This window comes from Diabrotica virgifera, chromosome 4 (genome assembly GCF_917563875.1).
Source record: "Diabrotica virgifera virgifera chromosome 4, PGI_DIABVI_V3a".
Taxonomy (NCBI): Eukaryota; Metazoa; Arthropoda; class Insecta; order Coleoptera; family Chrysomelidae; genus Diabrotica; species Diabrotica virgifera.
This window is the reverse complement of record NC_065446.1, coordinates 103,000,237-103,015,812: the sequence shown is the minus strand read 5'-3', so window position 1 is coordinate 103,015,812 and position 15,576 is coordinate 103,000,237. Positions and strand designations below refer to the sequence as shown.

At 35.0% G+C, this 15,576-nt stretch overlaps 2 protein-coding genes across 4 annotated transcripts in view; one reads left to right on the top strand and one right to left on the bottom strand.

The window, feature by feature from the left end:
* Positions 1-15,576, top strand: part of LOC114326705 (putative leucine-rich repeat-containing protein DDB_G0290503) — a 314,365-nt gene that overhangs the window by 230,033 nt on the left and 68,756 nt on the right. The gene's annotated exons all lie outside the window — the stretch shown is intronic.
* LOC114326706 (coiled-coil domain-containing protein 40) overlaps positions 2,747-15,576 on the bottom strand; it is a 51,588-nt gene continuing 38,758 nt past the window's right edge. The window contains exons 8-9 of the mRNA XM_050648295.1: positions 7,858-8,030; positions 2,747-3,299 (exon numbers count right to left, since the gene is read on the bottom strand). Coding sequence (XP_050504252.1) covers positions 2,808-3,299; positions 7,858-8,030 — 665 coding nt within the window. The 3' untranslated portion in view covers positions 2,747-2,807. The remainder of the gene's footprint in view (positions 3,300-7,857; positions 8,031-15,576) is intronic.

Below are 15,576 nucleotides of genomic sequence, written 5' to 3'. Positions count from 1 at the left end.
CATAAACATGCATGGGTATGCATGTGGATGTGCATGTTTGTTCGTGGTACACAGGGCCGTGCGGTACATATTTTCAATATGATGCAAGTCTTCGAAATGCCGCCCCTTAAATTGAAACTTAACTTTTATTTTTATTAAATTAGACTACACAAAATGAACAAAAACATGTACTCCATATATATGTACTATATATATGTACTCCATATAGACTACAAAAAATTAAATGAAAAATTTATTAACATTAAATAACATTTTCAAAAATTACAATTTTACAGCTAGTGAGGATGTTTAATAATTTTTAATTTTGAAAAACTTATTTCCCCACTAGCTACTGAGACAGGAAGTTTTAATAAAATTATTGATACAACTAATTTTGGGTATAAGGAAATTAGGATATTTTGGCACAAATAGTTCAAAATCCCTAAAAGTTTATGCAGTATATTTGAGATATATCACGCAATTCTTCTAGAAAATTAGATACTTGCCTCTATATCCGACTCTTTTTCTTTTTATATTGAAAATAATAAGAAAATAAAATTCTTCAATTTGATATGGACACCTCTCAACTAATATTTGACGTGTTTCGGAAGACATACTTAAAATATTCCATAAAGCAACATCAGTAGTAGGAATTTCTTGTAATATCTGTTGGCAGCCACTATTGATACCGCTTCCCGGCTCTTGAGGAACTACTGATGTTATTATTTCTTGTTTTTCTTCATCTCCAGAAAGAGAGCTCCAGAAAAACTAAATTTTTATTTGTCAAATTGACAAAATGACGTAGACGGCTCATCTCAACAAGATCTTTGTACCAAAAACGCCTTCATAACATTGCTTAATTTGCTCCCTTGTCCCTCTTTCTGCATGCGTATCTTTTTTATATTGACTTCCAGACAATTTTTTTCTTTTTTGTCCCATATTGTAAAAAAACAATTAAATAACAATGCAATCGGGACTGGATGAGACGGTTATTGCAAATAATAAACTATGATAATACTATTACAGTATTTGAATAAAGCAAATAAAACAACAACAAAATGTGCTTGAAAGCGAACATAATAAATACTATAAATAGCCTATTGAGTTTTTTAATGTCTTTCTTCAACGCGTTATTGAAATGAATTTAGTAAAAAATAAAGTACTACCAAAGCAAAAGTAGTTAAATGTAAATATTCCCAAGCAATTTTATTTGACAAAATGCAAATGTTACTCTTTATTTGCGAAATATCACAGCATAATAATTTCAATTTCACTTACCTGATTTTTTTAAACACCAAACTGAATTTGAATAAATGCGAACTACACAGTCAAATGCAACTACTGGAGACCAACTAATACTAAATATTTAAATATTTTCAATGAGCAAAGTATCAACAATCACCGCCCTTATAATATAAAAATAATAATAGATTTACGCTGTCAGGTCATAATTACTTTGATGAGCGCTCAACATAAATCCATAAATCGTCAATGTCGGAATAACAAAGAACTTATAGAAATAGATAAGCATTGTGCCTATATATAATATTTATATGTACTTTCGGCTGACACTTGGTCCTATATAAATATTTTTAAATATTAAATGGTTCAATTTGTATTTTAATTTTACTGATTAGGCCGCCCCCGTTGTGATTGATGCCGCCTGATGCGACTGCCTCACCGCCTCATAGCACGGCACGGCCCTGACTTTTGGCTTTATTATATTCATTTACCAAGTCATCGTTCTTTTTGTAAACAACATATGATGTTTGTTTTTTAACAATCTGTTTATAGAGAACAGCTTTCCGTTGGTTGAGTACCAACAGTTCGAATTTTAGTTCCCTGCTGATTTTCGTTTCTTCGAGCTAATCGCAGTGTTCTCTGCATTTCATGATCACGAAGACCATCAATAAATGTTTGAACAGTCAATTTTTCCGTCATGTCTTCGGGAGCTGTTGGATAAGCGTATTGTACTAACCTGGCAATATCTACCTCATATTCTTGAAGAGCTTTATCTCTCTTTTGTTTCCGATTTTTAAACTGCGACTGATAGACATGCTCCAAATGTTCGTGATCATATCGCATGTTCAGTCTCTTTTTAACCTGTTCGAAATCATCTGTCTCCTCTACGGTTTTGGTCTGACACACATCCAAAGCATCTCCTCGAAAAGCAATAGCCAGGTTTACAGCATTTTCTTTTTCGGACCATCCGTTCGCTCTTGCAGCTGATTCGAACTGCTTCATATAGTTTTTTCATGAAGATTTTCCGTCCTTACAGGAACACTCCCTTCAAATGTCCAATTTACCTTTGGTCTCTTCGTCATTTATCTCTGCTGAAATGAGTTCAATTCCTCAGTTTACTTCCCTATTTACTTCATCTTCTTTTCCATCTCTTTCATATTTTCTCCGAAAGCCAAAATATCGGCAGCAACTTGGTCTTTTAACGACGATATTTTGTTGTCGAAATTAGAGGTGACCTTATTTCCGATGAGATGTTAGCAGAGACTTAGCTTTCCAGAGAAGAAATTTCGTTACAGACTTTGCTTTCCAGAGATATGAAATCACCAAAACTTTATTTTCTAATGATGCAATGTCACCAGGAACTTTGTTTTCCAAAGATTCGAAATTAATGAAATCAAAACAGCATACTTGAACTTGTCCTCAAACACATAAGTTTCTGAATTAGGACGCTCTTCTTGCAGGGAGTTCTTCAGTCGTTAGACTATATCCAGTTTACTTCAGCCAGTTGTGGACTATATATAAATGATTTGTGCAATAATGACAGTATATTTGCAAATATTGTGTAAATATAAATATAAAGGAAAGTATTACCCATACATACATAAAGAAACTACCCCTAACATATTTTCTATTCTACATAACACGTAAACCTTGTCCGGAAAATCTCGGCGCAAATTACCTGTAATTTTTTTCAACCTTTCGTTAACACCTTTGGCTTTGTTATATTCATTTACCAAGTCATCGTTCTTTTTGTAAACTACATATGGTGATTGTTTTTTAACTATCTGTCTATACAGAACAGCTTTCCGTTGATTGAGCACTAACAGTTCGAATTTTAGCTCCCTGCTGATTTTTGTTTCTTCAAGTTCTTTTTTGAGTACTTCTAGATGGCCATGTATCGACCGTTCACGTGTCTTAATATAACTTATCTTCTTTGAATGTTCTGCTTTTGCTTTTTCTTCCGCTGTAATCTTTTTCTTTGTTGTTTCGATATCGTTTTCGACTCTCTTTATTTGATTTTTCATATTGTCGAGTTTTTTCGTTAGATTCATTCTTATTTTTTCAGTCGGGTCGCCTTTCTGCAACATAAAATTTAAAAAGCTGTTAGAAATAATGGAAAACAAAATTTGAGTTAGAGTTTGTAATTAGCTTATGTTCATAAAAGTTTCTACTTGTCACTGCCCTTCACGATATTCTTGTATACATATATAAGACATATAAAATTAGTTATTAGAATATTAGAAATAAAAAAAGTAAGAACTACTAAAAAATGATACCAAAAAACAACTTAAAATAATCTGTTATGCAGACGATGCAAACGTGAAGATGATTTACAACGTATGCTGCACCAATTCAATATAACCGCTAGAATAACCGTAATAGAACAAGTCATGGAGCTTAAATATCTAGGCATCATACTATCTAGCTACGGAAAGCTCGAAACAAAAGTGGAAGATCAAGTGAATAACGCAAACAAAGCCGCATGCTGCCTGAATGGAACAATAAAAATATCGGAAAAGAAATAAAGGCAGAATTTACAAAACAGTCATCAGATCAATGATGACATACTCGGCAGAAACACGACCTGATACAGAGAGAGAGAGGACAAAAAGAATGCTAGAAACAGCAGAGATGAAAATCTTTCGAAAAATCAATGGTAAGACACTATGGGATATGGGATAGAGCTAGAGGTGCAGATATACGACGGAGATGCAAGTTGGACCACATTAATAACTGGGTAAAAAAATCGAAGAGTAGAATGGAGGACCACATACTAAGTCGAATGACAACAAATAAAGTAGTAAGGACGGAGAGAGACGGTTCCCCAATAGGAAGACGATCAGTGGGAAGCTGGGAAGACCACGAAAACGATGGAATGACAACTTACTATAAGCAGATTAAAAAACATACAGAGGCCTGTCTAGACAATAATAAGAAGAAGGCTAATAGAAGTCATGAAAAAATTGACTAAATCCTCATTTGATAAAAATTACCAACATAAAGATTTTACCGATAGTAGGCCCTGCTAGATATTCCATAATTACATTTCAACACTTTTATTAAATTTTATTTGTTATGAACAAAATAAGTAGGAATGAAAATATATGATGATCTCATGTAATCCCAGCTTAATGTATTGTGTTTATTGTAAATGCAACAATAAAATAAGAATGTGTAGCAGATAACTACAGATAAGGGAAACCACTTATTATCACGAATACCAAGTAAAACGTTGGTTTTTTGAATGCGTCTAAATGACTAACACTATGAAATATATTGCACTCTACATATTTAAAGTATGAAAATATATAGTATACCAGCTCTGCGGAAAGTATTCGCAGATGCTTCGCCTACTACAGAAATTTTCTTCTTCTTTAGGTGCCGTGTCCGTATTCAGACGTTGGCCGTCATCATGTTTACAATTTTCTGAAACCTTTCTTTATCGGCAGCTGCGTGAAATAATTCTTCTACTGTGGAACCATAGATTGTCTAATATACGCAACCATGAAAGTTTCTTTCGACGAATCCATCTCTTTCCCTCCACTTTCCCTGTATTATAAGGCGAAGTAGATGGTATTTAGGTCCTCTAATTATATGGCCCAAATATTCTGTTTTTTTCCTCTTTATGATGTTTATGGGCAGACGTTCTGAATTATCATTTGGAGAACATCTTCTTTGGAAGTGCGCGAAACCCGCGATATCTTTAGGATTCGTCGATAGCACCACAATTCGAATGCTTCAAATTTGTTTAGCATCGTGGTTTTTCGTCCATGTCTCACAACCATACTATAACATAAGATAGACCATACATAACATTTCAAGACCTTCTCGCGAATATTCATCAGTCATCGGCAAGTTTCGGTTACATAAAAATGGTTTCCAGGTTATAAAAGCTTTACCTGATATTTCGATCCTGGCTATTCTCTTCATCAGAGTCACAATTGACATTTCACCAACTTACTTACTTTCAGTATCCGGAACACCAACAACTTTAAATTCTGTATTTCTAATGGTTGGCCACATAGATGGCCCTGTCATTTGCTATAATCAAGTCTTCTTCTGCGCAGCTCTCTCTCATCTCTGTGCATGATAGTAGATGTCGGCTGGTCTGAACCGCGTCACAGTCGCAGGTATCGTCCTCCTGGTATCCCCATTTTTTCAGGTTATGGTAAATTCGGATACAGTAAATTGTGTCCAGCAGCCATTTCCTCTGAGGGAGGTAGCTGACGCTTGCCGTAGGTGTATTCGGCGCGTCTCTGGCGCTTCGGGGATGGATCTTGATATTTTCAGGAAGCTTTTCCGAGATCTTAGTCTGCTTGGCTGAGTTTGGTGGTCATATAAGGGGGGTGTCTTCGGTCCGTCTCCTGCTTTTTTTCGTTCTACCTCTGACGTGACCTTCCTCCTGATAGATGGAGGAGCAATCCCAGCTATGGGGTATACCTCTTCGATAGGTGTCGGTTTCGGGCAACCCGATTTTATACGAACCATTTCATTTAGAGCCACGTCGACGTTCTTTGCGTGAGCAGAGTTTTCCCATACTGGTGCTCCAAACTCCGCGGCCGACCGGCCGAAAAACATAATGCTAAGGCAAAAGTGCGGAGAGTGTGTGGTTGTGTCAGTTTCACTTCGACTTCATTGAAGGTTCTTCCCTGAGCTGCCACTGCTGTATCATTAGCGTAAATAAATTGCCTTGTTTGTTGGTGTATGGGTTTCGTTGGTGTATATGTTATATAGAATCGGCGCGAGGACACTTCCCTGTGGTAGCCCATTTTTTTGGTCCCTCCACCGACTGTTCTTGGACTGGAGCGTTACGTAGATTGTCTATTCTGGAGGAAACATTTCGCTAACCTTGTTAGTCGGAAATCCTTTGTAATTCGTAGAGTTTTGCGAGTAGCCGTTGATGGTTAACTGTGTCATAGGCGGCAGTTAGGTATATGAACGCCACTCCTGTTATTTATTTCTTTCCTTTCAAAACCATCTTCAATATGTTGGATGAGATTAAGAATTTGACTGCAGCAGCACTTTCCGGGTCTGAATCCTGCTTGTTCTGGAATAATTTTAGTCTCCACATATTCAGCGATCCGGTTCAGTATCATTCTTTCCAATGCTTTGAAAAGGTGGCACAAAAGAGAGACGGGTATAAAACTCTTTGTATCCGCCGGATCCTTCCCTGGTTTTAAGATGGCTACCACTCCAGCTTTCCTCCAGACTTTGGGGATTTGTAATGTACGGATGCAGCAATTCATCATTTTTACGAGCCACTCTACGGTTTTTAGTCCAAAGTTCTTTATTTGTTCTGTTCGTATGTCGTCCAGGCCAGCCGCTTTATTATCTTTCATTTGGTGGATCGCGCCTCTCATCTCCTCTAGACAAAAAGAGGTACCTAGAACATCTCTTTCTTCTTCGATATTCCGTTGAGCTCTCACCTTGTTCTTTCTTGATGTCGTCTTACCGTTCATTAGAAGACGATGGGCTATCTGATCGGGTGGACTTCTGTCATGTTGACTGCCGGAGCAGTGGGATCATTGCCAAAATTCCGAATCAGCTTCCAGGCACGTCTGCTGTTTTGTTTCATGTCCAGACTCGTGACCAGCTTGCACCACCTTTCCGTTCTGTTGGCAAATATCGCATGTAACATTTCCTCCCCAGCTTGTACTGTTGCTTCCGAGAAAGGGTCTTCTTCATATAGCCGTTCATATCTTTTAAGTAGGGGTTTAGATTCTTTATTGAGCCCCGCTATGTACTCAGTTCGCTAAGTACTCAATTTCACCAACTGCCAAGGTATTTAAAATGGTTTACCCATTCTATATCCTCTACATCAAGAGAAAGCACACCTTGATCAGCATTAATCTTTTCAACTGCCATCCACTTTGTCTTTGAAATATGTATTGATTTTTAGGCCTATTCGACAACTTGCTTCCCTGACTAGATTTACTAATGTCTGGATATCTTGTAAATTTACTGTAAGAATGACTGTATCTTCAGCGTATCTGATATTGTTGATTACTTCTCAGCCCAGTCTTACTCCCTCTTGTTTGTCGTCCAAAGCCTCCCTAAAGATTTCTTCGGAGTACAGATTAAAAAGACTGGATGACAAATCACAACCCTGTCGTACTCCACGTTTGAGGGGTAGTTTTTCAGTACGACTATCTCCAACTTGCGATAGAGGCTACTTGATTGTAATATAAGTATTTTAGCAGTCTTATATCGTAGTGGTCAAGTCCTGCTGCCCGCAGGCAATCTAAAAGTGTATCGTGTTGTACTCGGACTAGTGCCTTCTCGAAATCGATGAAACAATCATTAACGTTCTTTCGGAACTCATAATTGTTTTGTAAGAAGAACCAAATGTAGTCAAATACCAACAAATTGGCTAAAGTTCGACAATATAACTTCGACTATAAATCGACACAATCGAGAACAAAAGCTAGAAGAAATTGATAAAGTGGAAAGCATTATAGGTAGCAAACCATTTGCTAATTTAGAGAAATAGAGGGAAACCTAAAAATCTTTTTTGAGCTGAATATCTTTGTAAGATGAACTGATAAATATGTATGGATTCATATACGAAACGTCTTCAATAAACGCAGAGAAATCGGCATATTATAAGAAAAGTGCAATTATATAAATTTGACTTACTTTATCTCCATGCATTGACTGAATTGCTTCGGAGGAATAAAAAATCTTATCTCTTCGAGATATGCAGTACTCCATGTCCTTCACCAATTTTTCCTGTGCCTTTTTAAGTTGTCCGTAAATAATTTCCATTTTGTGTATTTCCAGCTGCATTGAATTCAATTCTCCACCTTTACCTGCAATATTTATATTATGTTGTTATGGGGTGTTCTTTTTTTATTAAAAAGGATCATAAAGTGAAGATGATTTACAACGAATGTTGCACCAATTTAATATAACTTCCAGAAAATTGAAAATGTTAATTTCCCCAAAAAAAGACAAAATGCATGGTTATAATACCAAATCTACTAAAAAGTGAATGAGAGCTGGAGGCTCAGACAATACAGCAAGTGATGGAGTTTAAATATCTTGAAGTTTAAAAAGCTTGAAACAGAAGTGGCAGATGAAATGAATAGAGCAAACGGAGCATCAGGATGCCTGAATGAAACCATATGGAGAAATAAAAATATCGGGATATAAATAAAGGCATAATCAGAGACAGAGAGAGGACAAAAAGAATGCTAGACACAGCAGAGATGAGAAACACTAAGAACATTAAGGACTGTGTAAGAAAGAGAAAAATAGAATGTAACGATCATAATATAAGCCGAATGACAATAAGTAGAATAGTAAAGAAGGTGAAAATCTTTTCCCCAATAGAAAAACGGGAAGACCACGAAAACGATGGAATGACAACCTACTGGAGGCACATTGAAAAACAGACAGAGTCATGTCAACACAAAAAGAAGAAGAAGCCAATAATGGTACGTTAGGATGTATTGTGTGATATACCTACTTTTTATCCTGTAAATTTAATATAGGACTGATTTATAAAATCCTAGGACTGATTTGTTTTAGAGACAAGGCAGATAAATTTTTTCAATATTAAAGATTGCTTGTAGTTGTTACTGATGATTCAGCAACCTATTGGCATTATATGCGATAATTCGAGGCCATTGGCCATATGGCCATTTCTTACCCCTTTAGCTCCATATTAAAAGCGAGAGGCTCTTCCGTTTTTGAAGTTATACTGCTTTAGGCGCGATTGGGAAAAATGTTGAGAGTGAATTTTTATAAAACCACACGCGCGTGCGCAAACAGACAGTATGGAGTTAGTTGCTAAATATTTCAAGTTATGTATATAATATATCAATGCAAATAAGGTGTGAAAAGAATATATTAGTGTTTTTAGTAAATATATTCATTATAATTTTTGTGATTTTGGATTTGTCTTCCTCGGGAATAAGATAATAAGTATTAATAAATCATTTTTATATTTATACTTCACTTGATCTATTTGTCACTATGTCCGAGAAATCATGTAAATAGAGCGATTATAAGTCAGTCGTAGATCATTCGACTACATATCGAGAGGTCCCGGGTTCAAATCCAAATGTTTCCTATTCTTTTTTTATTGTTCGGTATTGTTTTAATAAAAATTATGGAAAGTAGTCAGTATTAAAATTAGTTTAATATTTAAATGAAATACAAATAAACTGTTTAAAGTATATTTATTTCGTAGAAATCATATAATAGAAGTATAACTTTTTGCGTGCTTAGAAAGTACACACACATTCTTTTTTTAATTCCTTTAATATCTTTAGAATATATTCTTTTAACCTTTAACTACCCGCGCATCAAGTTATAACATAACTACACGCGTGGCGTACTTTATGCGTCACAAGAAAACAGCGGATTTGTTTTTTTTTTGAAAAATAGTCTTAGTTGTTTTTTATAAACCTTATTCGGCATCATCGAATACTTGGACTTCCTTCTCAGCAAGCCAATTGGGATTTATAACTGGAATCTGATTCCATGATAAATAAAATTACTAATAAAAAAATTTTTGAAATGTGATTTTTTACATGAAAAAAAGTATTGTTATAAAGAAACATATATTTTGTGCCATAATGACCAAAAACAATTGAAAGATGTACTTATATTACTATAATCGTAGCGTATATTGTCCACCACCGGAAACAATAAATTAATAATAAACTGTAAATTACGATCTTCCCAAAACGTAGATTATAACGAAACTAAAACCAATTGTAAAGCACATTCCAGTGATAGGTCAGATAGATAAACAAGGTCAAAAATAAATTTTTAAATATATTTGCAGTAGAATTCTTATATCTGGCGTACAAAATACGCCAACGCGTGTAGTTAAAGGTTAAATGTATCTGCTTGTTTTTCAATTGGTTTTGTGTTTTCATAATTTTTGTTGTGAGCATGTACATATTACCGCACTGTATATTGTATATCTTATCATCAGTAAACGTGCTTATTTCCTTCCACAAATTAAAAGATAATCCACAATAAGTAATGTGTATGATATGAATGATAATAAATAGGATTAGACTTATATACAAATATAGACATTGGTCTGAAGCTATTTCTTTGTGGCATTTATGTAATTTACCATTCTAACTGGGAAATAAGCCACAATTTTTAACTTAAAAAATGATTTTATTGACGGTTCGACTTCCGACTCGGACGTCGTTATCAAAATACAAAATATTACTAAATTAAACAAAAATGTTGTTGCTTAGTAAAAAAATTCTTCTAATAATTTAATTTAACCTGACCCATTCATATCGGCAATTCAGACATATACAGCGATGAGCACGCTAATATCCGGCAAAATAACGCAAAAGATGGAAAACATATTAAGTTGTGATATAAAAAGAAATTAAACTAGTGGAGGTGGGAAATTTAGCGATAAAAACCTATAAAGTTACATTATATATATATTGTTTCCCATCTTTAGACGTATCAGAGGAATATGTCAACTAAAACTGTCACTGTCACAGTAGCAGTTGCCAAACTCGTACGATACGTCTAAAGGTGAGAAACAATAAATAGAATATAAAGTTATAGGTTTTTATCGCTAAATTTCCCACCTCCACTAGTTTCATTTCTTTTTATCTCACAACTTAATATGTTTTCCATCTTTTGCGTTATTGTGCCGGTTATTAGTGCGCTCATCACTGTATTATACATTTTAAAAGATAAGACTTTAAAATGATATTGCCAATATTTATGAGTTGCATTCCTGGGACGACTTTATTGAAAGATAGTTCATTCAATTACATGAAATCAACTTTAACTCAAGAATATCCGTCACAAAAAAATCATAGCATGTCATTATTTGTCTTTAAAAAGACAACCACATGCAATGGTGACAGTAAAATTGTCGTGTTAGTGATTCCATAGTAAATCACGAGAAAAAACCAGGAAAAAAACTCACGATACTATCCCGACATTGTAAGTATTTATTCTTACAGTCAGTTTACTCTCAAAACTAACACCTAACTCTGATTTTATATGTAAGTTATTTTAAATTAAAAGTAATATTAATAATACATAGATATATAAATAATACTAAAATATAAATATCCACAAGGAAGAATTTCCTGTTGCTCGCTGTATAGTGTATACAAGTAAATTGAATGAAAAAGGACCAGGCAACACTCCTTATGGAAAAGTGGTCCCGGTCAAATTTGATGAAAGTTTGGTCAATGATACTTCTTGATGTGTAGATTAAAAATGTCCATGGCACCTGGGTCTGAATAACTACTATTCTCGAGTTACAGCCTTCTGAAGTTATTGGATTCGAGTACACGGTTTACTTTAAGTGCACTAATTTACGGCCAAGTGAACGAAAATATTTATTATTAGAAGGAGAGAAACTCATGTTCTTCATACATACTTGCGTGTTGTATATGAATTCGTGGTCAAAAATAATTGAATCGTATTTTAGTCTTCAGAAAACCTCCGAAAAGTCTTCAGAAAACTAAAGAAGTGCGGTATAAAATGTGCTACCTACTAGATCGGTATAAGCATTATCATGTTTTCATGAATGCTTCTCAGTTATGCAATACCAGCAAAACTGCAGTTTCGCCTTATCTTTAGAAAGCTACTAAACAGTGGCGGATCTAGGGGGGATAGGGGTAATTCCACCGGTAACATGTTCCAGAATTAATGAAAAAACTTTATTTAACGAAAATGAACGAGATGCAGCCATCAAAACACATTTATAACCAAAGAGCGGATAGTGTGACGATAAGACGTAGGCCCAGAGCACGAGCGCCCATATAAAAATTTTTAGGGGGGGGGCAAACGTGAAGAAATTGCACATTATATTTTGTATACGTTGAATAAAAATATATATAATACCACCAGGAATACCAAGCTATACCAAGGAATCAATTCATTCAGAAACATGTAACGGTTTACTCTAATATTTTGAACAATCCGAATCAGAATGAACCAAAACTGATTGCATTATTAGATACAACATAGGCCTACTTACATAAAAGCAACTGTTTTCAAGTACTTCTACAATCTTATTCAATGCATAAAAGTAGACATGTTTTAAAACCAACATTAGTTGTAGCACCTGATGGCTATATTTTATCGATTTTTGGACCATACTTTTCTGATTCGTACAATAATGATGCCAACATTCTTCAACATGAATTTAACAGAGATGGAAATTATTTAAGAGATTGGTTCCAAAATGGAGACATACTCCTAGTAGACAGAGGATATCGAGATTGTATACCATTTTTACAATTACTAGGTATCGAACATAAGATGCCAGTCCTTTTGTCACGTGGACAAAAGCAACTTTTAACTGAAGATGCTAATAACTCACGCATTATTACGAAAAATCGATGGATTGTAGAAGGAAGAAAAAATGGTCATTTACGCTCTGTCTTTAAATTCTTTGCCAATCCTATAAACATGCACCATGCAAAAAAACTAAATGATTTTTATATCACTATTAAATAAGTATCACCCACCGATCCACATGCAAGGTGCTACAGCTGAAGCAGCTGAACAGTTATTACAGAGGTTCCATCCATCCAATGGCACTACAGCCCAAATCGAGCCTTGGCCTCCTTCAATAAGCTTCTCCAATCATTTCGATTTACCGCTGTTCTTTTCCATGAACGCGTTCCCAGGAAGTTCCTGGCATCCTCATCGACTTCGTCTTCCCATCTCTTTTTAGGTCTTCCAACCGGTCTTCTTCCCTGCATTCTTGCATTCAGCAATTTTCTGGGGATTCTATTCTCATGCATGCGGACCACGTGCCCTGCCCACCGTAATCTCTATTACAGAGGTTACTAATTCCCAATGTTGTACAAGCTAGAGTTGAGACTGATAATCTGATTAGAAGAAATGGTCAATGGAGAAGGCTTCATAATCATGATTTTGCTAACTTTCCTGTTTTCGACTTAGACTACCTAAAAGACCTTACGATTGGGATATATCAAATTAAACTGGCACCATCTTACATACAAGATAAAATAATAAGAGAAAATGACAAAGAGTTTCAAATTGATGAGATTATGGATGAACCAGGATTCATAAGAGTTCGAATATTTTCTAGGTTTCGGCAAGCTACAAAACACTAAGTATTCATTTCCTATACGGTTGATGAAGATAATGATGAAGATGAGCCTGTAGAAGAACCGATTAACAGGTACTACTGTACCTGTCAATCTGGTGCGAGAACTGTAGGTACTTGTGCTCATGTCACCAGTGTGTTATGGCTTTGCAAGACATCAACCCAATGTTAAGTATCCTGACAGGTCGTTAGTTAACACGACGTATGATGCATCTAAACGAAATCAGCAAAATGTTAATAGACAATTTTAATTAATATTTAGCATTTACAAACTACCAGGTACTTTGTTTTTTTTTTGTATTGAAATCAAGTCCATGTTCTCTACCTGTCTTATATCTGATACGCGGGACAAGTTTCATGTCAACTAACGTATTTTTTGATGTTTCAACAATTTTTTCTTTAATTATTCTGGAACATGTTACGAGTGAAATTACCCCCATCCCCCTAGATCCGCCACTGTTCAGTATTTTTCTAAAGATAAGGCGGAACTGCAGTTTTGCTGGTATTCCATAACTGAGAAGTATTCATGAAAACATGATAATGCTTATATCGATCTAGCAGCACATTTTATACCGCACTTCTTTAGTTTCTGAAGACTTTTCGGATGTTTTCTGAAGACTAAAATACAATCCAACTATTTTTGACCACGAATTCATATACAACACGCAAGTATGTATGAAGAACATGAGTTTCTCTTCTTCTAATAATAAATATTTTTGTTCACTTGACCGTAAATTAGTGCAATTAACGTAAACCGAGCACTCGAGTCCAATAACTTCAGAAGGCTGTAACTCGAGAATAGTAGTTATTCAGACCCAGGTGCCATGGACTTTTTTAATCTACACATCAAGAAGTATCATTGACCAAACTTTCATCAAATTTGACCGGGACCACTTTTCCATAAGGAGTGTTGCCTGGTCCTTTGTCTTGGTAAAAGGGAGTCACTTTGGGAGTTATATGTTGCCCTAAGGCCATATCCATAGGAATTATATCCATCCTTTGGATTTTATTATGTATCTATTTATATAAGACATTTATCCTGGTTGCCCCAACATATCTTACGCTTAAGACGTAGCTTAAGCTCAGTTTACGAAACATACGCGTTGCACTGTTAAGTCTTAGATCAATGTTCAGCTTGCCACAATGGATTACCACGTGGATTGAGATGATAATAATCGAAAATTATGGGGCAACGTACGTGAGACTATTTACGCGGCCCAATCTATAAGCTGAGGTGGGATAAGCTGGAGCTTAAAATTTGTTGGTGCAACCAGGCATTAGTCTATTTTTAAAACGTTTTAACCTTAGTATTTTTGGGTAGCTTAGCATGTTCTTGTTACACTGATGATGCTCTTGTTACAGAGCGAAAACGTTTTGTTTTAATATTTGTAGCCCTTTTATGGGCTTTTTAAATAAAGATACCTTTTACCAAGACAAATTTTTCATTAAATTTACTTACTAAAATATAAATTATGTACTATCCTCGATATGTTATTGACTTACTAATCGTGGTATTTTCTTTCTATTGACTTCCTCTTTTAGTATGGGTAACCAGATCCTACTGCATTCCACCGAGGAATTTGAGACACAATTGGTTTCATTTAGCATAATTAGAGCCGCTTCTTTGATTTTTCTCTTTTTACTATCTGTTTCTTTCAGGACTATTCTTGAATCTTTCCACTGAACTCTATATTCATTGTCCCATGCGTGTTGACATATTTTTGAGATCTATCAAATTCACTATTTTTAATATAAAACTGATGTTTACTTATTCTAACATGTGTCTTGATGTTTCGCCTAAATAAAATTGGTCGCATTCACAAGGTATTTTTTATAAATACAAATTTTTTGTTCCTTGTTCATTGTTAGGTTTAGTTTTAGATAAAATAGATCTGAACATCATTAGACAAATAGCAGTAAACAATGGCTATAACGAACAGTTAACAAAATTTTAAACCAAAAACTCCATAAGAAAGCCCTGAAATTAGTCTATCCACCACCACAGAAAGAACCCAGTACCTTCTGCTCTATCACATATACTGGCAAGATAACAACAAAAATAGCCAGATACATAAAAAAGAAAGGAATATCACCAGCTTTCAGAACTAATAACAACTTAAGCAAATATATTAAGAACAATTTTTTTTTTTTTTTCGAAACGTTTATTTAGCAATCTGTTAGTTATAAAAATTCTAACAATAAGCGTCTTTGGGGTTTGAAATAAAAAAGAATTGACGTTAGAGAGGTCAGTCCAATGACTGGACCTC